At 46.0% G+C, this 24008-nt stretch overlaps 1 protein-coding gene across 1 annotated transcript in view; it reads right to left on the bottom strand.

Moving 5' to 3' along the window:
- LOC119389267 (uncharacterized) overlaps positions 1–24008 on the bottom strand; it is a 74073-nt gene that overhangs the window by 20693 nt on the left and 29372 nt on the right. Inside the window, exons 6-10 of the mRNA XM_049414514.1 lie at positions 21788–21876; positions 8372–8477; positions 6988–7142; positions 2965–3048; positions 1711–1807 (exon numbers count right to left, since the gene is read on the bottom strand). Coding sequence (XP_049270471.1) covers positions 1711–1807; positions 2965–3048; positions 6988–7142; positions 8372–8477; positions 21788–21876 — 531 coding nt within the window. The remainder of the gene's footprint in view (positions 1–1710; positions 1808–2964; positions 3049–6987; positions 7143–8371; positions 8478–21787; positions 21877–24008) is intronic.

Genomic DNA, 24008 nt, shown 5'->3' with positions numbered 1-24008 from the left:
GTGGAACACTCTTTAGCCTTCTTAAGTACGCCTTTCGGTATAGGCTTTCTGGAATTTATCCCTTCCTTCCTTTGTCGGCACCTTTTACCACTGCTTATCTACCTAATTAAATCAGTTGCGTTCCTGATCTTCTGACCTGACCGCCGTTTCCTGTCCTTCCCCATCCGACCTTCGTGTCTTATTGGCTCAGATACTTTTCCCTTTTTCTTCCAGAATCTCGTCCTCTCTTCTAGCCAGACCTCTTGCTTGTACATTCCTCATAACAGTGCGTAGGGGCTTACCGCAATTCAACCTTTATGTGTGTGCTTAACTGAGCCATTAACTAACACTTTCGAATCACTTTTTGTTATTCGAAGAGAGGTTACTTCCGTCTAACGGACTCTTTTCTTTCTTTTTCCGCATTGCGTCCTTTCTTTACTTCTCTTCCTGTTCTCGCGTTAGAGCAAAGGCTCTCCGGGCTCGAGTTAATCCGCTTACCGTCGTCTCTTGCTGCACTCTTAATCCTATTTTTTTTTCTATCCCGGATGTTTCGGCACATCGTGAGCTCGCACGGAAGCACCCTGGCATGATCAAACCAAGGTCGACCCCTCCAGGCTACACCCAGAGAAACAAAATTCTGCAGCAGACCACCGGTCTGTCTGGCTCGCCAGCTGCTCCACGAGCCGCGAACAACAAACGGTCGTGAATCCCACGTTAGTCTCTATGTCGTGCGTTGGTTGAACAAAGAAGCTTTAGTTACATCTCTCATCCGGATTTAGCTGCTGTCACCAGCTGCTGTGTATTTATTTCGAAACAACACTTGGTGGTTTTCATTATGTAGCAATCGTTGTTGTGGACAACAGGATGTCAGCTCTCTCCTGAAAGTGAAGTTGTTTTGTGTTGCCATCCTGCATAATTAAAGATACAGATGGGAGGACGGCAGAATAAAAGCTGTCCTCCAACAGTCTGACGTGTCTACAACATTTTCCTTTGGCAGGGAGGCAACATCGCATATGCGTACACTTAAAGACACATTTATACATACTTGCTATAGGAAACTGAAGATAATTTAGAAACGTCAGTCACTGCCACAGACTAAGTAGGATAGGTGGAAAGTCTCCAAAGAAAAGTACGGACAGGGAGAAATTGTGGAACATGGAGTGCCGTTAGTACCAATGTTCCAACAAGTGGACTTGTCATCGTCAGGGCAAGCAGTTGCTGCCTGTACGAAGATTATGCCTTGACGAAGCCATAGTCCCCTTGTCGAAACATTGGTGCTAGCGAAATTTCCATGTTCAGCTATTTCTGATCACGCCAAACCTCCATTTATTATAAAAGAAGTTGGCGTGCAGACACGGACATAAGAGCCAGCCGTCGGTTAACTTGCCTAGGGAAGAAATGAAAATGTCCGCCTAGTTATCTCTCGCATAGAACCCCACGTGTGCCGGATTGACAGGCAGCGCTGCATGCCTGCGCATGCGCAGATAAGTAATTGTGTCTTTCTTTTCCGCCGCAGTGCGCTGTTTCAGTTGTCGGTCGGAGTTTGTGTTGTTCTAATCTTATCTCTCGTGTCCGTGCCTGCATCTCAACTTTTATCATGAAACCGTACCACCTAGGTCAAGTTTCCTGAAGTTTCTGTCTAAGCCTCCATATTCCCCCAGAACGTCTGACTTGTTTGGATTACTGAAAGGGAGTCGACATGTAGCGTGAGAGGAAGAAAGAGAAGGTTACCTCCGCTTCGGGATAATCCTTCATGGCCGAGAGAACGTCTTCCCTAGAAAGGCTGAACAGTTCCGAGTAGCCTACAGATCGGACGTCAGCCGTTCGCCTTTTTCCGTCCAGAATGAGAGAAGAGAAAGTGTAGAGAGAGAAAGGAAGGGAAGCAGAGAGAGGACGAAAGAGAAAAAGAATAAGAAGAACGTCAAAGATTGGAACAGGACCACTGACTGATACTGCCATGCCTGGCATGGTAAACACAAAAGGGTGTCAGTTATGGCCAAGTGCGGTCGGAAAAGACTACCTAGATGCACATCACACGCACCTACGGCACTTTTGAACGGCCATCCAGTCGAAGGCCATTGAAACGCCACAACCCTATCGACTCGATGGAGTCGATAGAGTTGTGGTTTAAGTTGTTGAGCAGCGAAACTGTGGCGAGGGATACACGTCAAGACGACACGATCAAAGACAAGCACGTTGCTGATGTCGAGAGTATGTGCAGTTCGCACATTTCAAGTAGCACAAATACTTTATTAAATAACCGATAGCACTCACATATGCTGCTTTAAAGCATGCTGGTTAACGTTTTCTTTTTGTAATCGCGAGTACGAGCACACTGTGAACGAGAGGGCACGTTTGCGCTGTTTCCGCTTCCGTCGCTCGATGGCCATCGAAGTTTCAACGAACGCGTGGGGCGCCCTGTTGACTCGATCGACTATTGACTCGATGGCCTTCGAAATCGCCCGTGTGGCAGCTCGTGCTTCACAGTTGAGTCAATAGACCACCGGTTCAATGGCCTTCCAAACGCCCGTGTGACACGGGTATGACTATACTGCACTGACTTCTTTTTTACAGTAAGGTCCACTTAAGTGTAAGCACTGATTAACGAGCCCGCAAATGCAGCTTAGCCCACTTTATGTGCTTCGGACTAACCTTACTTTCTATCCAGCCCTGCCATTGTGTATGTCTATGAGCAATGCTAAAACAATCTATTTTGTCCGAAAGTCTTCACATTAGGTTGGCTATTACAGTCTTCGGCGATGGATAGGAGTACTCGAATTACTCCATGAACACTCGCACTCAAGATAACTCCTATTCGAGACCTAGATTGTGTGAGACTCTTAGTTAATGTTCGATGGCATAAACAACATAAAAGAAAGCTCGGCAAAGCGTGACCATGAATGGTAGTTAACGCTGTTTCTATCTTATTTATTTTCTGTGAAATTGTTATAACAAAAAATTATGCTATAACCATCACGAACTTACCTATTGAATCCATCCAAATTTAGTATGCCGATTTCACCGAAGAAGTCACCGGCCTTCATTTGAGTGAGCACTTTTCCAGTTTCGCTGAAAAAAAAAAAACAGATGACATGATCAGCTACGGAAAGATATTCATTTTCGAGCGCATATTATGTAAACGCAGCACCTTTCAACATGTTTAGAAAGCAGCGCTTCATTCGCGTGTCAGTTTCCACCCAAAAAAATGCGATGCGTGAAGGATACATTAAGCTGTGCTGCTAGACTTGCCCATTCGAGCATGCATGCATGCACGCACGCACGCACGCACGCACGCACGCACGCACGCACGCACGCACGCACGCACACAAAGAGAGAGAGATAGAGAGATGGAGATAGTGACTGAACTAATCTTAGCAGATTGTTCAAGCATATTATGTGCCAGTACTTTCATCCCTTCTTGATGACTAATATGAAATGCCCAGTTTCATTTCTTGAATTTTTTTCTCTGTATAATATATTTTCATAGTGATTGCCTGTTTGATATCTGCGTTGTCGGTTTGCTCTGTTTTATTTGACGATTTGATAAATGATTTGTTTAATAACTGAAGCAGCAGTTTCTTGTATTTCTAGTGTTCTCTTTGTGTGTACACTATTCTGCTCATGGCTATCTGCGTGATTTTGGTAACCTCTTCGTGTATATATACATATATCTTGTTTGCCATTATATTGTATTTCCCGTGCATTGTATTCCACCCTGCTAAAACCCCAGTAATGCTGGTTACAGTATAAATAAATAAATAAATAAATAAATAAATAAATAAATAAATAAATAAATAAATAAATAAATAAATAAATAAATGGGGACGCGTCACACATAGACATCAAAGACGAGAGCCCCTGTTGTCTGGGCGCACCTCACGGAGTACAGCTTTCGCAATTTCATTGCTTCACCTTAATCAAGAAGCGTAGACTCAATAGCGTGAGCTCTTTTGAATCAAATTAGCTGTTAACTCCGGCACTCCGCTTCGCGCAATGTTATAGGCTAGCCCGTTCCAAGAGCAGACCAACGAAATTCGGCTGGGTTGCAGCGCGGCGCGCTGAGTGTACCGCCTGGCTTGCTTCACCACCCAATTGAGAAACTGCTAGGCTTTACGAAACTCTCTAAGCGCCAGGCGCAAAGCCTCACTCGAAGCGATGCGCGAGGCCAGAAGAGGCAGCGTGTAAGAACCACGGGCGATGGCTTAAAGCCGCGTTGGCGTGTCGTATACAAACCGACACGCCGTTTCAATATATACGTCGTTGCGACAGGGCCTCGTGACCAACTCGCGTCCTTTGTCCCGAGTGGCCCAGTCCAGAGAATTAAGCCACCCTTCGCGACAGAGGGAACGCGAGCGCCCCCATGTCACCTAATTTAGAACGCCTTCGAGGAGGACTAATTAATCAAGCTCTTCGGCACACCTGTGCACGGTATGCGCAGAGGAACCAGTCAACCTTGATTGCTTGTGGTAAGGAAGAAGATACAGAAACTCCGTATGTAACTAGCGATGAGATTAGGAGGTCTTTGGCGATACGTGTCTTATGGTAAAGCGTCTCTAGAAGACGGAACGGCGCTTGGTTTAATCAAAGGTGAAGGCGGAGAATACATGAAAAGAGTGCGACTCTCTGTACGTAAAGCCTCGACACTTCAAATGCTCCGGAGAGCCTGAAGAGTGCCAGCTTCATCTCAATCGATAATATGTCGAGGCGACAAGAAGCGCAGAAGAATTGTAGGCGCATTAGCTCGCCATTGGTATCCCATAAAATACTCAAAAAGGCAATTTTCGACAGAACCAGGGTAACACTTGAGTTCAATACGCCAAGGCAACAAGCTGAATTTAGGAAGGGGTATTTTACAACAGTCTACAGTATATCTCGTGGTCCATATCATCTATCTGGTAGTTGAGGACTCTACGAAGTACGGCCAAACTATCTGCACGACTTTCAGAAATTACGTAGAGGCGTTTGGTTCAGTTAAGATATATGAGTAGTCGTAAGACGCACTGGGCGAATGCGTACATGCAGCATACGTGACTATTTTATCCAATACCTACAAAAGTTGCAGAGCTGGCATAATTCTACGCAAAAAAAGGAGAAAAATACCGATCATGAAACTAATCAGGCAAGGAGGCACTATCTGTCCTATGCCACTGACTGCATGCTTAGAAGTATTGAAGCTATTAGATTGATAGAGCTTAGGATTGTGGAAAAATCGTGAATAGCTCAGAAAACTGATTGTAACGCGACGTTGCCTTATTCAGAAACGCTGGCAAGACTATCACACTTAAGGCAGATTGATTCGAGACTTTTGGCAGCGTTTAGCCGCGAAGGATACTGAACTTCAATCACACACACACACACAAAAAAAGAAAGAAAGAAGAGAGCGATATAGGACGTATTTAACGTGTACCGCTCTTGATTATTGAATATCGAATGAAGAGCAGTATAGCTTTCCGCTCGTTATTGAATAAGCGTCATTATGTGTGCACATGTTGCTTAGATATTGAGTAAAAAGTCAGTTCACCACTACCAATAACAATTTATGCTTTGTACCGATTACAAAGCTTTCAGTGGCTATTAGACAGATGGTAAATAGCAGTAGCTCTTATCAGCTCCCGAATAAGAAGCAGTTGCCATGCCACCTCTGCAAGGACGATTTGTCTTACTTGTTAAAAGATTAATAGAACCGACAAACCGTCCTCCTTGCCGAAGCATATAATTTCTCTGTAATGATCCAAATTAGCGTTTACTCGGTACATGCGTAGCCAACAGTGTGTCCTCCCAGTAACGAACGGCCGTAACGGCCGTTAATTAACGGCGAGGGTCGTGTGTCATGGTTCCGAGAACGTTATCAGTGTTACAAGAATGAGCAAGTAAAATGACTTCCAGGAAGCATTAACGCTTCAAATCTGAAATTCGACCGTGACAAAGTCGGTGGGGGCGAAGCAGATTTTGCTCTTGTTTGCTCGATAGGATCAGTAAAACTCAATTCGCTGTTAAACGCATTAGCCCGGCTCCGCCACCTCGACTTTTTCTCCCCATTATCGAGGGAATGCACGCGTCGTGCGAGCCTTTCCAGCGAACGCACATCATTAGTTCCGGCAGCCGTGTGCATATTTCCGGGGACGTGCGCATTCGATTTCTGCTCTCATGCTGACGCGGGGATGCGCAACTTTTTTTTTTTTCGTTTTTGTCCCTTGACATCGGGGACAAAAGAAGGTAATTTTTAACGCATTTAGCTGGACTAGTTGGTTCTGACTGAATGCTTTCATATTACTAGCGAACACGCGCAAGGACTAGAGACAAAGACACAGGACAACCCCTAGCGGTTGTCCTGTGTCTCTCTGTAGTCCATGTGCGTGTTCGCTAGTAATATGGAAGCAAAAGAAGAAAACACAAGACGTATCGCTGAAGTGTTTTCTTCTTTTATCTCCATCTGCGTGCGCTGTAACCTTTCTAAGATGCAATATCAACTAGCCCACGAAGCCATCCTCGTGACTTCTTGCTCTTACTGCTTTCCATTTTATGATGAAGCATAGGTTCAGTAGTTATGCAAGTAGTCGTAGAAAGCATTGCGCAATGCATATGTACATGCATCTTACATGCCTGTTTAAGTCAATACCTGTTTAATGCATGTCTAAGCCAATACCAGCTTGAGCGTGACACATTATGCGACTCATCTCTTGACCAGAGTGACTTAAGTACGAACCTGAGGAGTAAAATGACAAAAGTACCCGCGAGCTAATTCAGCATGCCAGTGTGTGTGTGTGTGTGTGTGTGTGTGTGTGTGTGCGTGCGTGTGTGTGTGTGTGTATGTGTGTGTTTGTGTGTGTGTGCGTGTGTGTGCGTGTGTGTGTGTGTGTGTGTGTGTGTGTGTGTGTGTGCGTGTGTGTGTGCGTGTGTGTGTGCGTGCGTGTGTGTGTGTGTGTGTGTGTCCAAAAAAATGGAAAGAATCCAATCCAAAGAATGGAAAGGAAAAAAAGTAAACAATGCGACATCCGGGTTATTCACCTGATCACTTCGAGGATGCCATCGGCGATGATGAACATCTCTCGGGCGACCTCTCCCTTGCGGCAGATCAGATCCCCGGGGGTGAAGATGTAGGCACGCATCTTGAGCACTAGGTCGTGCAGGAACTCGGGCTGGCACTCTTGGAAGATTGTTACCTGCGAACGAGGGAGAGCAGAACGGAAGGAGTCAGGGATGGACAGCTATCGGGTGCTTCGTTTTGCCACATCAGTTAAGAAATTTATGACACCAACAACTGCATCATCAGTTACTTGTAGCGTGCGAAAGGGCAAGCAAACTGGTGAACTTAACGTTGCCGCGATTCTTGTGAGGCCGATCCCAGTTGAAGATAATTATTCATTCTTAGCCCTGAACCCTTGGACTGTTATTATGTTTGTTTATTTATTAATTTTCATATATATACACACGCACACGCACAATAGAGTGGTAAGTGGAGGTAGATGAAGGAAAAAAGCCATACAAACGTATGGCTGCATGGTAAAGCTCATGAGAGACCTTGTATAATATAATGATGCAGTTAATACAAAGTATCACGGTTGTACAATATATGAAAAAAATGAAACACTTGCTCAAATGATTACACTTCTCAGATAAAGCGGCAATAACATAAATGATATGCAGTTCGTAACATGTAAGAAAACATATCTGACGACAAGCTGGAAAAACAACTCGAAGCGGATGTCTGAGTAATGAAAGTAAACCACTTCGTCAAAAATGGTTTTACTGTTGCTAGGAGAGCCGCCACTAGGTGCGATCTTTGGTTAATGGAATGCTGTGTTGACTTGTGGGCATGAAGAAGCACAAAGTCACCGCAATATGTTTCGCGCACGTCATTCCATCTTCGCTCTATACGCTGGTACATAGGGTACTCGTTATATTGTTAGTTTACTTAGAGAACCTGCAGCTTTGGGCCCAACAAAAGATGCCACGTATTCAGCGTGGGACATTCAAACTCGTATCATAACGAAATTTGTTACTGGGCTAGCCAGTTGGCTCACACTCATAAACACGGTATAGCGCAGATTCAACACAGGACACAAGAAGAACGCTGACTCGCAGGACAAGCGTTTGTCCTGTATAGCAGTGTTCTGTTCTGTTTTAACTGGCTTGCTGTGGATAGGTTGATGCTTTTACTACCTCGGCTACTTCATTCTGCTTGTGTCCTGCGTTGAATTCACACTATCAAATATTAGTCAGAAAGCACGTATCACAGTAAGTTGCATCCGCGACCTATAAGTTTCTTGTCCTGTGTATTGCTTGCGCTGGCCATTATGAGTATATTCAAACTCGCCAAATTTGCTACCTTACTGTTAGTTTCGTTTCTAGAAAAGCACAGTCGACTTATCGGTTAGAGACTGGAGCGCACCTTTTTTAGCGTCTTTAGATTGACGTGGAGCGCCAGCTCGGTCTTGAGCTTGTCCGGCAGGCAGCCGAGGGCAGAGTTGATATCGCCTCCGCCCTGCATCCTTCCTCTGAAAAAAAAAGCACAAAGAAAAGAAGCGGATAAGATAACCCTACACCGTATCAAAAGGGGAACGGAAGCTACTGAAATCTTTGACGTCTGAATCGCGCCACATTTGAAGGTGCTTCTACTATGACGCCTTTTTGCCTTGCAAGTTTGTTTCTAGTGGGATACCATCTTATATGGACATGCCAAGGGTTACAGTCGGAACGCTCCCGTCACCTCCTGCAAGCCGGCTTTCGCGAACTACAGTGACCCGAGCAGTTATGACCTCTGGATACGTGACAACAGATTCCACAGGACAATGCTTCAATTCATACGCAACACCGGTCTAACGGTGCAATCTAATACACATATACACACAAAATATTATGCCTCAAGGACAAGTCTACGTCGCAATAAAAGATACGTGGAAAGAAAACAAAAAAAGCAGGTTCAGAGCATTCAAGGCCTAACGAAGCGATCATGGACATACGGACACCATATAACATGACCTTGTTACTCGCGTGTCGTTCATATTTAAGAGCCCTACACAAAGTGTGCTCCATAATACTACTCCTAGCACGCTCACTACATCACTTGAGCTTGTCCAGAATAACGTCGCTAGACTTATCACTTCCAACTATCATCGTACTGCTGGCACCCCTCCTCCGATTAGATAAACAGGTGACTGCCCGGTGGCACTGGGAATCGAACCCAGTGCTTCCCGCAATGCTGGTGGGCTCTCTAACCACTTGACCACCGTCTGTGTACGCCCAGTGTAATTTCTTTATAATTTTCTCGTTCTAGTACGAGCTTCCTTGTACCGAGTGTAATGTAGTAAACCGGACGCCCATCAGGTCGAATTTCACAACATTCAATTTCTTGAGTTTGTTGTGTCTCTTTCTCTCTCTATTCCAGTTTATTTATTTATATATTTTATTTGGTTGACGATAAGTCATTGTCGTGATCCAGAGGCGAAAGGCAACGTTATGGATCACCTGACTAGGCCTCAAGCACCACTGTTCCCATTCATCACACAACGGTATTATATAAAAAAAAATTGGCCGCGTATCTGCGTGCTTCGCTGCAAATGTCGTCTAAAGACGATAGAAGAGGCGCTGCGTGAGATATGGACGCCATCTGGCAATACGTCGGGAACATGAGTGCTGTGTTGCGGACTGGCGGTCCCGGCGCAGCTGCAGGCGAAGACCGGCGGTGACCAACAAGACCGGCGGGGACGCCAGCCAGCCCGAACACGCGGTTTGGCGCGAAGCGCTGAAGCAGAAGAAACGTCCGCACTCAACGAGTACTCTCCACACACTCTTTTATTGACACGTCACCTGGCTAAAACAGGAATGCCAGAGCGGCGCCCCATGGCATTTGTACAGTGCAATACAGAACCGAAACACAACAATGAGCTCGTGCAGAGGGCACGGAGGAAGTCAAGTTTAACGCGCAGTCGCATTTTCAGCGCATCTTAAGAAACTTGGGTCTTTAGAATTACATATGTATGCATTTTCTATTAAAGGAACACACCGCCTAATACTTACCTAGTGATCTTGTGCCTCAGATATGCGTAATGTTTGCTTTTTGATCGACAATGTACACAAGTATGAAATTAGCCATCTGTTCAAGATGGCTGGCCCTTGGGCAAGTGGTTCAACTTTGGCCGAGTGGCTGAATCGAGTGACGTGCCGACAAACAGAAAGACAGAAAGACAGACCAAAATTTCTCCGTTTAAGTATCCCAAGAAAGACTATCGTCTTTAAAAGTCACAGTTTCGCCGCAACGGCGAAGCAATGAATGCGATAGCAATAAATTGTAATGTAACGCGAAGAATGGAAAGCAGCTCGAAATTGCCAGCGCGTCGCTCGAGCCCAAAGGACGCACGAAAAGAACGCACACAGGACGAGCGCGAACTAATGCGTCACAGCTCGACACTTTGAAGCGCACTGCTCAAACATAAAGCAGGACGCACGAAACGAACGAACAGGTACACACAAGACGAGCGCGAACTAATTGTCACAGTTGTTACTTATTTCTGTTTGAACAGCGCGCTCCTTTCGCAAACGCGGCCGCTGCAGCGAGCGAAGCGAAGCACCCCACCGGCCACCCCTTCTTTCCTCGAGATAAGCGCACGAAAGCGACCACGCCCTGTAGAGCGAAGAGCAACGGCGATCGCAGGAGCGGCGCGCGCACGTCGCGCCATCTATGTAGCCACTAAGAAAGCATGCTGAATTACGTGGTGTATATAAATAGCGCGCCGTTAGCAGGCTGAAAGACGGTGGTGTCGTGGCCTAACGTCTAATGCGGCGGGCTGTGAATCGAGAGGTCGCCCGTTCGATTCCGCGCGTCGGAAAGAATTTCTGAATTATTTTTCTTTATGGCTTTTCTGTATATATACATACTTATACATAAACGGTGAATGACGGCGACGGGGACGGACATTTTCCAGCCGAGACTGTCCATATAATTGCTATCGCAATAAAAAGTTACACCATCTCCCGCTAAAGGGGACCATGAGGCGATGCGAAGCCGGAGCACTTGCACAATCGTGTTCCGTTGACGTTCATTGGGCATGCTACCGACCTCGCGTCGTGGAACGCGAAGAGGGACGCTACGCGCGTCGTATCTTCCATCTAGCCTGGCCGTTAATTCTCACAGGTCGAGCGGGGAACGCGGTCGACAGGCGGGCAGCGTAGGAGAGAAGAGAGAAGGGGAGGGGACGCGCATGCGCTCGAGCTCATCGCGGCGTTGCGCAGGAGAGAATTTCGGCATGTCTAGTCCACGTTTCAGAGAAAGAGTGGAAAGGGGGAGGGGAGAGGGGAAGTGGAGAGGGGAAGGGGAGAGGGGAGTGGAGAGGGTATGCGCATGCGCAGTAAGGGCGGTCACGCCGCACACCACCACCACAGTATTGAGCTCCGCCTTAAGATACTTCGCATCTAAAAGGAAAAACAACAGCACGCTAACGTTTCTAAACAGTTAGGAAGCACACTAATACAGCAAGTAAGAAAGCAAAAAAATAAATAAATGCACAGAGTGATTGAAAATAAATACGATTACTCCTCAAAATGAAGGACTTAAAAAATAAATCGAGGCACTCGTAAAATGTACAAATAAAAGCAAACATAAGCAGAAAGGCAAATATGCATTGGTGCACACTTATACACTTACATATGTATACAAATTAAATAGCTATGTGCAGTCAAAAAAGTACACCTTCGATTTCTTGCTGAAGTATGGTATGGAAGAAGACTGGACAACGTGAGCTGCGGTTTTCTTGAAAGTAGCACTTGGCTATGATTGCTTAGATGAACGGACAACGATTCTAAAAAGTAAATTTATTCAATCGATCACTTTAAAATATGGTGCCGCACGGACTTACGGAGTAATAGAAGCTGGGAAGACAAGGATCGCACTCAGTGGGTCGACAACTAATCGACGGATTTAAAAGCGATGGAGCCGCTCCGATGAATGCAAAGCAGGGCATATCCTTACTCATCGTAGAGCGGGCATAGTGGGGAAGGGATGGAGGGGGTGTATTGACAAACGTTATCGCTATTCGTTTCAACGGACAGAATACTTCCGCGTAAAGTCTTAGCGATTTATCCACCGTCCTAAGAGAACTGCGCACCTACGTAATAATAATAAAAAAAAAGGACAAGGTGTCAACGACCCCCGGCGGCGTTAACTGACCGCTCTGGCGGAATGGATTTCCGCGGGATTACAATGGCAGCGAACTTATCGCGTGACAAGACGCAGAAGCGGTCCTCTCCTTTAGGAGAGGGAATATTAGAAGAATAAACCTCCATTTTTTAGGCCTTCACTGTTCGGTTTTATATTGAAATAGACCCAACCCAGCGGGCGAGAAGATAGGCTTAACAAGTCGTGAATGCTACACAAGAAGAGAAAGAACTGAGCGTAAAAAAAATGAAAACGCCGATAAGAGATTCAGCTGTAAAATATGATGTGCCATGAATCATTGTAGCGCGACTCACTTTGCGGCTAAAGGAGAGAGACAGCGGGAGAGAAGATAGGCCTAACAATGAGGGAAAAGACAACACAAAGACTTGAGTCAGAGTCGTGAGTGCCAAACAAGAAGAAAAGAACTAAGTGTAAAAAGAAAAAAAAGGGCAGATAAGACAATCGGCTGTAAAATATGATTCATGGATGGTTGTAGCGCGACTCACTACGCGGACAAAGGAGAGAGAGGAAGAGAGAGAGAGAAATAAAGAGACAGAGAGAGAAAGGAGGCACTGTTCTCGTAGGCATCGACAGTACGTTGAACTTCCAAGCTGACGGGGAAAGCCTGCTATACACCCTAGCGGGGCAGGTCATTTTGGGAAAGGAGGCATGGAGGGAAAGGTTCAATGGAGAAGGATCCAACGGGAAGCGTAAAATAAAGGAAGTGAACAAGAATTGGCGGAAGCGAACGGCAATAGGTGAGCGACAGTGCGAGGGAGAGTGTCTGAGGTTGGCCAGCACTTCAAGTGCCCGGACAGGCATCACACTGGTCCGTCGAGCCGGAGAACCGCGGGGCGTCACCATCGCCGCAAAAAGGGTGGGTTCGCATCCCCCCCCCCCTCCCTCCTCTCAGGCGGCGGTGAGTAAATGACAGTCCCTCGGGTCGGTCGAGAGCCGTCCATTTTGGGGATTTGCGCTATCATCCACTATTAAAGCGGACACTGGCGTTCAAAGACCTCTCTCCGGCCGCCGGAGGCACGGACGAGGCTATAGCGGATTCTCGGCTTTGCTACGAGAGCTTGGCTCTTTCTTCGCTGGCCCATTCACATGCGGAGCGAGTGTCTCTCTTTAATGGACGTTTGACACAGGCAGAAGGAAAAGGCGCCGGGCAAATAGTCACGAGGACAACTTGGAATGGAAGAGAGAAGGAAAGAGATGAGTGATGGCGAGAAGTGGTGGCAAAAAGAAAAGATAAAAAATAAGAATAATCTCAACGACGAGTTGCAATAAAAGGAATGTGAGAAAATGCAAAAAACAAAAACAAAAACAAACTAATAGACGAAGAGAAACTGTAGTTAAGATAGGACTGACATGTTATGAAGTGCGCAAAGCTTTTAAGATCGGTTGAAGAAACCAAAGGCGAGATAACAACACGTTGCAACAAGGATCAGCCAAAGGCGTTGACATAGATGGTAAAGCCGGTTTGAAGCTTAGTGAGAAACTGCAGCGTTGTTCGGTCGGTGCAAGCTATCGAAGGTAGCGGTAGTGCGCAGCGGAGTGTTTTGCAAGCGCCGTGCGGCAAATTATGATGAAGACAAACATAGCCATAACTTGATCAGTTATATACATTACGCTGGTTAGTTGCCCCACGTCGAGGCCGGACAGTTAAAGTAATCTTGTTTGCAAAATTTTCCTGGTTTTTAACAATCAGCATTTGTGTATTTCTTCGTGTGCTAGGGCACAGTCTCACTACAGTTTGACGATGACGTTTTCAAATTATGACGTATTTTAGGTTGTCCTGAGACGTAGAAACATCGGGAACGTTCGCGCCGGAGGGCTAATACGTAAAGGAATAGTTCAGCACGTCCTACGTGCTGTGGGAATCGCTGTTTTGTGATGCAGTTTTATGTCATGTCATGCATGCATATTCTTACAGCCCAGTCGAAGGAAAGACCACCATGCCATCACGTGATTTATGCCTTTCATATTATGCCATGTCACTGCTGTCATGCAAGCGTATCGTGTAAATTTTGACATTAGAGCTACATAAAAGGCTACAACAGTATCTGGTATATACACATGCATGTGACGTCGTTCATTTCGTGATATCATTCACCACTGTCAGACATGCGTGTCACGCCGTGCATCGTGCGGTATACACCCAGTTAATGAATGGTTCAATTAAACGACGATGATTGCCCCACAAAGTGGGGGGCTAGATACATACTTTCAAAAGTGTTCTTTTTTGTCTTTTGTTCGCCAAAAATGCGTTAAATGAAACCTCTAAAGGGTACTTTTTCGCAATAACATTAACGTAGTGGCGAAGCCACCTTCACGTGTCAGCACAACTTGCCAAGCCCAAGTGCAAAGCACAACTGGCAATAAGTTGTGCTTGACAACGTGCCAGAAACCTGACAAGCTACATCTTAATACTTCTTTTGAAATAGCGTAGGTACTGCCTTAGATTACAGTAATCACCGAAGTACGATACATCGATGTACCGATAAGCGCGATACATCGAGTGGTGGGTGCCCGTGTGTTCTGTGTCTTAATAGTCTTTTCAACCGACGAATTTGTTTTTTTCTTCAGTGGCGCTTCAACTATAAGTGTAAAAACGAAGAAGCACGCCAACGCTTTTTTATGGATGAAAGCACCCGAAGAGATTGGATAACCGCAAGGAAGCAGACGCGTAAGATCGCAATAAATAGGAATGTACAGAAAATGGGAAATGACGTGAGATGTATTCTACTGGCGGACAATGACACGTACAAGATAGGAAGACACACACAAAGCTAGACGCAACACACAATATCTAACGTTGTGTGTCTCTTCAAATCCTGTCCGCGTCCTTGTTCGCCAGTACAATGTTTCACAGAATTCACCAAAACCAGCTAGCCAAGCTGTTAACACTCAGTGAGAAATACGCTCAGAAAAACAAAGCAGTTAAGATGTTTTCTAGTTCTGTACATCGCATCTCCTGCAAATAGGAATGACTGTCATAAAAAGAACGACCTGGGCATTAAAGCATCAAAGAATACGAAATATGCTTAGCAACAAAATACACCAATAAAGAACAAAAGGGCCGGAAGCGTCTCGCTTGTTCCGCGTACCCATGAGGTATACGAAACAAGCTGTACCTCTGACGCAGATTCCGACGTGGCCACACGTTCGCCCCGTAGTCCAGCACGTCCGAACCGCAAAGGAACGCTATGCTATGAATCACGATAACAAAAGACTAAAGAACACAGAGCGATGTCTGGAAACGAAACGATCTGAGGGTGTCTGTGTGGGTGGAGGGTGGTATGTCTGCGTAGTGGCAAGCAATAGGCCTCGGGCGTCTCTGAAGACAAATGAAAGGCCGGTCCGCCGTGTAAGGGACCCGCAAGGTATTATTCCGCCAGGCATCATCAGGTCATAGACGGCATCGGGCATGGCAAGAATGGAAAAGAGGGTTTGCGCGTGGGTAGTTGCGAGCGCCGGCACTGGGCGCGTTCTGGAGGTGCAAAGAAGGATCACTGTGGTCTGGTTTTTATCATCGTTCGCCTTCGACGTTAGAGAGAGAGAGAGAGAGAGAGAGAGAGAAGAGAAAGAGAGAGAGAGAGAGAGAGAGAAAGATAGAGAAGAGAGAGAGAGAAAGAGAAGAGAGAGAGAGAGAGAGAGAGAAAGAGAGAGAGAGAGAGAGAGAGAAGAAAGAGAAGAGAAAGAGGAGAGAGAAAGAGAGAGAGAAAGAGAGAGAGAGAGAGAGAAGAGAGAGAGAGAGAGAGAGAGAGAGAAAGAGAGAGAGAGAGAGAGAGAGAGAAAGAGAGAGAGAGAGAGAGAGAGAGAGAAGAGAGAGAGAGAGAGAGAGAGAGAGAGAGAGAGAGAGAGAGAGAAGAGAGAGAGAGAGAGAGAGAGAGAGAGAGAGAGAGAGAGAGAGAGAGAGAGAGAGAAGAGAGAGAGAGAGAGAGAGAGAGAAGAGAGAGAGAGAGAGAGAGAGAGAGAGAAAGAGAGAGAGAGAGAGAGAGAGAGAGAGAGAGAGAGAGAGAGAGAGAGAGAGAGAGAGAGAGAGAGAGAGAGAGAGAGAGAGAGAGTGGGAAGAGGAAAATTAAGTAGGCCAACCAGACGACCGTTCGGTTTGCTACTCTACATTGTGCGTAAGCAAAGGGTACGGCGAAAACACGGGTTCACCCAAGTCGCGACAAAGGGTGCTACCGCTTGCTGAAGTAGGAGCCGATGTGTTGAGTGGAGTAGACCTTAATGCGTGAAAACTGGGTGAGTATATTCAGAAGGAGTTTTTATCCTAAGTTACATCATAATAGCAAACTAAAGGTCATCCCGGGTCTGGACATAATGTTTGCGATGGTGGCCAGCCAAAACCTCACAGGGTTCCTTATGCATTCGTCTAAGACGACTCGAAGGCGAAAGCCATCTTTTTCTTCTCAGATGATGTATTATTGCTCCCCAACTTTGTCAGTTTTCGAGCTTGATGAGGCATCTAAGGCTTTCGCCTTAATAACGCGTAAACGATACCTACGCGACCAGAAAGCTTTGCGAGTTACGTCCCTAGTAAGAGATGCCCGACAAATGTAATCTACGCTATATTCGGCAATGGTAACGTCACATAATATCGGCTAAATCATTATCATGGCGTCGTCACGTTTACGTTACGCTGCACAATAATCGCCGCGTACATCGCGGCCATAATACCGAGCCATAGAGAGTATTTGGATCAACAGATTCATAAAACGCATTTGATCGATAAGGATACACGAGCAAACGCGTCATACAACGTAAAGTAGACGTGCCGCGCGGCTCTTTGTCAGCTTTTCATAAAAACATAGGGACTTGCCACGCGGTCGTAACTTACACTGATAATGCATCATGAAGAAATATGGAACCGAAGGAAACACTAGGCTGGCATGACTTCCAGCAACGCAACAAAAATCACACTGGGAAAGGCAAAAAAGCGTGTCTAACGGCTTCATAACGGATCTGGCCTGGGGGCATGTCTTTGGATTGCACCAAATTATGTAACCTCTCCACGTCGTCTCGCATCATTATATGCTGGAATTCTGGAATGACCCTTCTGAGCGCGCTGTGTTACATTTAGGATTGCTAGGCGTTCCGCGATAACCTGTACTAGAACTTGTACTCATAGCGTTGTTTACGTCCATTTCTTTCAGGCATTCCTTGTGTACAGTTACTGGCCGAAAGTCTAGCCCTCTGATGATGTCAAATGATATACCTTGCCCTTACGTTATTGTTCAAGGTATTGCGGCAGCAAATGTTCCCAGTCACGAAACTGTACAACGGCGTTTCGTTTCTGTTTTTTGCATAAGTTAACGTTTCACTTTGTTTTTTATGTAGCTAATACGGTGTTGTAACCATTTTCCTCAGTGCCCTCAAGGGGCCTTTGTGTGAAATGAATGAATGAATGAATGAATGAATGAATGAATGAATGAATGAATGAATGAATGAATGACGCCTTCAGTATTGACAGCAGCTGCGCTCAAGAGGATTCCTTCTCTTGAGCAAGCCGGTCAGAACTTCGTGTTTCACACGTGCCATCCGTCTTCTTTTTTCTTTCTTTTTGCTTCTTCTTAACCATGCATTCACGAACTACCGTAACGCAAATAACAAGACAGCAGCGCCTGTAACCCTAGCAACCGGCGAAATGACCTAGCTCCATCTTCGTTTGCTCAAAGAGGGCGAGGAGGTGTTGGATTGGAAGGGAAGGATTGTAACATCCTCAACAGTAGCGGGGGAGTGGAATTTAAACTAGCGCGCGTCCGCGACAATCTACACCACGCTATAGAAAAAAAAAGAAACCTTTAAAAATGCAAAAGGGGTCGAGTGTTTTATTAGTCTCGTGGTCTTCATTCGATCCGTCGCAGGGTCAACTGTCACGGTCTTCACAGATTGCTAACACTCTGAGGGAGCGAGGCACTGCCGTTAAGACATGCAAAGTGGAGAATGTTCCAAATAAAAACTGCTAGCTGGAAAAAAAGCGAGGGAAAGAAAGAGAGTCGCCATGAAAGTGGCGAGATTGAAGAAAGACAATTAAAAAAAGTAAATGATCATGTACAAACGTAACAGATAGAAGGAAAGAGGTAAGTCTACCAACTTGCCAAAGCTTTGAAAAAAAAAAGAAACAACTAAGGAAAGAAAACGGTCAGGCAGAAATGCAGCAAATAGAAGGTGCGCAAGTCATGACTCCAGACTGGCGCGAAGCAGTGCAAATAAGATTTGGAGAAGGGGTGGGGGGGGGGGGCGTTAGCCAGAAAGACAGCAATTGAGAGAGATAAAAAAAAGGGAAAGAACAGCTGGAGCGGCACGAGAGAACGGCTGACGTTTCAATCTGTTGTGAGGCGTCGTTTCGCAAAGACAGTCGGGACGACAGAAACCAGTGTCGACGGACTCTCGAGCTGACGACGAGACTGACGGTATAGAAGAGGAAATGTTAGAGCCAGCGAAAAAGAAAATTGATAAACAAAAACGACGCGACAAAAAAAGCTGCTGCGAAGATGGCATGTACAGCTGCGGTGGCGCCAACTGCCGGCGGGGTGGGGCAAGAAATAGAAACCCGCAGCCAACGTATATGGCATGACAATCAGGAGAATCGCTACCCTTTCCTTCTTAACATTTTTTTTGTTTTGCGTGCTTCTAGAAGTCATATGGCTAGAGCGAGCAATCTGGGAACGCGCATGACAATCAGCTGTGTTGCTTGTCTCTCTAGCTTTGTTTTTCTTTCCTGTTTTTGTTTCCTGTTTTTGTTTCCTGTCCTTTTAGCGTTCTCACAGTTTTAGGGAACACCGAAGGGGACGGAGGAATGGGTTGGCCGCAGCGAATGCGATTTCGTGCCTCCTACTCTCCTTAGTTTCTTCGTTTCATTTTTTGTTTTCCCTTCATTTCAGTCCACACCTGCAAGTGGCGTTTGCATCGCTCGGTTTACCCCTCCAAGAACGAACACGTGCGCGCTACTACATCCCTTCTTCGCAATCTGCCGTAAGGGAATCTGGAAGCATGCCCGCCTCGGTTGGCCGAGCCTGAATACAAAGTACTCTGCAGGGCATTCGCGTCCGTGACAGTGGCCCGCCCGATTTGCTGACGCGAAACAATGACGCGAGTGAAAAAAGAGAGAGTCCAATAGGGGAACTCGGCATCCTATCAAGCAGTTATCCTGGACCAGCCGCCTGGTTTCGCCTGCAAAAAACACCCACAGTGGTTCCCCCTGGTGCCATCCATAGACAAAACAAAGTAGCGATCCACTATTCCTTCTTTCTTAGTCGTTTTTGTTATTTGAGAGGGGTGGAGATGAGGGAGCACCGCGATTCAGAGATGTGTCGTGCTTCATTATGCAGCCTAAGGAAAAAAAAAAAGTCACAGTTTCGTCGCAAGGGCGAAGCAATGAATGCGATAGCAAGAAACTAATGCTATATGAAGCGAGGCTCGCCAATGGATACTCTAAGTTTGAACAGCGCTCCTGTTGCAAAGGTGGCCGAAGCAGCGAAAGAAACTAGCGTGCTTCAAGTGTCGAGCTGTGACACTTGATAGTTCGCGCTCATATTCTGTTTGTTCGTTTAGCGGCGTCCCTTGAGCTCGAGTGGCTTTCGTACGCTGCGTAACATGAGCGCGGACATCACGGTGAAAGCGTGAAACACTCCTCTTCCCCTCAGCACAAGAAAACCGCGCGAGAAGACAGCGGAAGGGCAAGGTTCTCCCTGCGCAAGTATAAGAAGAAGCGAGCGCGCGAGCTGACGACTTTTAAATGCGCCTGTCGTGCTCCTAACGCCATCTCGCTGGTAATGAAGAAACGCTTATAAGCGCAGCCGTCTCTGAGTCCGTCCAGCGCTAAGGGGTGTGTATATAACGCTCGCCGTTACCTACGTGGAGGATCTGCGTTTCGTGGCGTAGTGGCTAGCGCCACTCGCTGCGGAGGAAGAGGTCCCTGGTTCGATTCCGCGCCTCGGAAGCATTTTTCTGAATTATTTTTCTTTGGGGCTTTTATATATATATACATACTTATACATATACGGTGCATGACGGCGACGGCGACGGCAAAATTCAGCCGAGACTGTCCATATAATTGCTATCGCAATAAAAAAGAGTATTTGACTCTTTTTTTGCGAGTCCTGACTTGCCAGGTGTGTGACCCTCTTTAAAGAGTCACATGAACTCCCTTTGGAGATCATTATACTCTCGTCGGAGAGTCGTGGTACCCAAAAGAGAGTTTACGTGACTCTTTAAAGAGAGTCAAGTCAAGCAAGTCAGGTCTCACAAATAAGAGCCAAATGAGTCTTGTTTTCTTCTTCTTAGAGAGTGCTCACGCCGTAACGGCTATGACACCATACATGTATCACTGTATTGCTCAAAAGTGCGCTGTGCAAGAGACGTGACGTCTTCGTTGTTAACCGACTTGCAGTCGCCATCATTTGTAAAACCACGTTGCAGGTGTATTTTAATTTCTCGGAACACTGGTTTTGACCTAAGAGACCGTACCCCTACGCGTTTTGCCATTTTTCTTCTGCACACGCTAGTGTCCAAGCTAAGCGTCTAGAAGGACGGTTATTTTCACGCTAAGTTGCGTCAGTGACGTAGGGAACACGTTAAAAATTGTTTTTACCATGACAACTTCACTGCTGGTTAGTCGGAAAATGACGTAACTGAAGGTGGCGGGTCTACGCTTCTTTACACAACTTTTGAAGAATCAGGAAAGAAAGAACACCTTTGTAAATCCGGATAACAACTATACTTGTTTGTGCAGTGTCTTAGAACTTCGCGCTCCATAACCTAAAAAAAAGTACTTGTTTCATGATAAAAATTGTCGGATATTACGGAATCGCGTTGCAACAGAAGTAGGTTTCAGTGATGTAATCCTGACTAGTAAAGTTACACTGGAGAACATTGCATTTGCGCAACGCGTATAGACTAAACTGCTTAAGAGTTCCTTTCTATGGTTGGCTAGCATGTTACGCACGTTATTTGAATGAAAAATGTTGCTTTTTTGTGTTTTTTTGTTAGAAGTAAGATTTACAATTATTGCGCACGCCTTCATGTCCAAAAAGAAGAAAGATTGTCATTAATCAAACTGATCTTTATAACTTGCGGCCTCCGAGTACGTTTAGGTCGGTTATAGTATGTGTGTGCTTTTGTGTAGCGGCGTTCACGTACTCGGCCATGAATCTGTGTATCTGCGCAGTGCTCTTTGATTATCTATATCCGCTTAAACCACTGCGAAACTGAGCGTGCCATTGGAAAGCTTTCTTAATGTACTCTTGATACACAATTATGTCACTATTGCACGGGAAGGTTTGATAAAAAAAATTCTTACTCTTAGATTGACGTGTGTTTTTCCGAAACTTGCGGCGGCGCTATTTCTTTCTCGCTCTAATACAAGAAATAGGTTGCATTGTGTGAAGCTTACAACGTGTTTAGAGCTGAACTTTCATTTTTCAATTCTGTTTCATAGCTTCAATCAGAGTTTAGTCGTACACTAGTGGAGCAACAACAAAAAAGGCCAATAGAAACAACGAAATGTAGACGTATGTGACGCGCTGTACAGTACTCACGGATTGAAATGCGACAGCGGGGACGTGTGGCCGCTGGTGCAAGGAGCGCAGCCGTGTTTCTAGACATTAGTTTAAAGTGAATAATGATGTACGCAGGCGTGCTCACCTCGACCAGGAATAGTCGTACCATCGCTGTACTCTCCTCTGCATTTGGTGAGGGACTTTGTGGTGCCTCATGTACAGCTTGGCACCATCCTACGGGCAGACAGGAAAGAAAAAGAAGTGACACAAATCTGTGAGATACTGCAGCACAAAGTTGAACGTAGCATCGAACCAGTACACCGAGCAGCCGTCCCTCCTGCGAGTTGCCGCGTATGCCAGCGGCAGCTTTTCGGCGGTCGCGATAACTGCGTGAATCAGGGTAATGCTAGCATGTGCGCTGCATAGAACTTCCTACAATATTTACTGGAGGGAATTGTGGTGCTGCTATTGCTCAGCCACCACAGAAATGATGGGTAGTAAATGGATTTGCCTATTCTCACTTGCGGCTTCCAACGTACACGTGGCTTTGTTTACTGTTGTGTCCCGAGTTTTGTTTCGGTAAAGGAACGGCTCTTTGTGAACCTCGTGAGCTGATTCCGATTGGTCAGCCTAAGAGGGCCAAGATGGTGAAGTGGGCCTGCTGAAATCTTGCTGAACTTCGTCTTGCGGCAAAGCGGCTGCACTTTACACGGAGCACAAAGAACGAAGCTTAGGCAAATCCACATACTACCCATCAGTCCCATGCTGGCTCAAGCGCCCTGCGTTGCAGCTCCCATAAACACTAGCGCCAGATTTCCCTATAGTGTACTATTATGAAATTCTATGGTGCGCTGTGTGTTTGAAATTTCTTGCCAACAGCACGTATACTGAGCGTAGCATCACGCACAATCACACGTAACGGTGAAGTGCCAGATGAGAGACGGCGCTGCGGGTCGCAATGCGGCTGCGTTCTCGGAAAAATGGTTTGTACGATATAGCAAGCGATAGCGCTTAGCTAACAGCTTGTCTGATTATTGCATTCTGATAAACTGCGACGTATATTTCGCCCGTTGTATAATGTCATCAAGAAGTGAAGGTTCAGGCGCTAAGCAACAAAGCAGGAAAAATATACGACTATAACCACACTGTCACGACTGCCAGTTCATGCATAGAGCGCAAACGTCCTGGCACATTTTTCTGTGATCTTGCGGAAACGTCAATGAGCCAGTCCTTCGTCTATAAGCGACAACGTGGAATGACAGGAGCGACGTTTTCACATGATTGCGACAACTGGTGAATCGAAGCAACCTTCTAGCTCACCGCCTCCATGTAAACGGGGGTAACGCGCTAGAAAAGCGAGTCGCGTTAATGCCCGGGCAGCGCCGGATTTCGATGGGTAAGTAAGCTTTCGCACTGCATGTAAACGCGGTGGCATCGCATTACGGGGCGGGATCGGCGCCTCTGGCCCTACTGCATTCGCCGAGCTGCGATGGGCCGGAAGCTGTTCGTTTTCGGTGTTCGATACCCCTATACCACCACACCAAGGTTAATGCGCTACATTTAAACCCTGGCCTATCGCATTACTCGTGATGAGCTACGAAAAGTGATGCACTATAGTCATATTCATTAGAATTACTGTATATGCTACCTTTAGGTTAAAGGTAGCATATACAGTAACTCTAGTAGTCATGTAAACGTGGCTAGGAGCTGCTGAATTCGGCGATTTTGATCTGAATTTTCTTGGCCCCGAATTTATTCGCGCATCTTCAAGTCGTTTTTCGTAGGTGTTCGGCTAAAATGTAATCTAAGAGGGCACAATGACTGTCTTGGTCTAAACTTCCATAACTTTACACGTGCTAAAGTAACATATTCTTTACGATACGGCGCAGAGGACAACGACGCAGGAAAAATTAAGGTACAAAAATTGAATACAGCACGCGTAACACGCGTTACGTCGTTAAGTTACGCCATAACAAACTTACCCCTACGTAAACCTTACTCAGTACTAAGCAGCTTGAGCAAAGTATACATGTAGAAAGCTTCAGTGCCAGTGGTGGCGTGCCTTTTGTATGAAACAAAAAACGATGGATGAGTTTGAGTAGCCATTTTCCGAGCTGCTGACTGCTGTTGAGGCTTTAAGGTAAGCGGAGTGGTCGTCTTGCAAACGTAAGGCTACATTATTGAGGCGTCAATGCAGGCCCTAACCAAAGCTGAAGTACAAAATGGTGCAGTTTAACTATAGTCTGGGAACGTGCATTCTTCGTCGCCTATGCCTTTAAGGTATGCAGTCTTTATTCTTCAATTCAGGCTTCACTTTTGTGAACGTCTACGTCTTCTTCAAGCGTAAGGCTCTATTATTATGGCGA

This window comes from Rhipicephalus sanguineus, chromosome 4 (assembly GCF_013339695.2).
Source record: "Rhipicephalus sanguineus isolate Rsan-2018 chromosome 4, BIME_Rsan_1.4, whole genome shotgun sequence".
Lineage (NCBI taxonomy): Eukaryota > Metazoa > Arthropoda > Arachnida > Ixodida > Ixodidae > Rhipicephalus > Rhipicephalus sanguineus.
The sequence above is the reverse complement of the archived record's forward strand: the minus strand, read 5'-3'. Positions and strand labels throughout refer to the sequence as shown.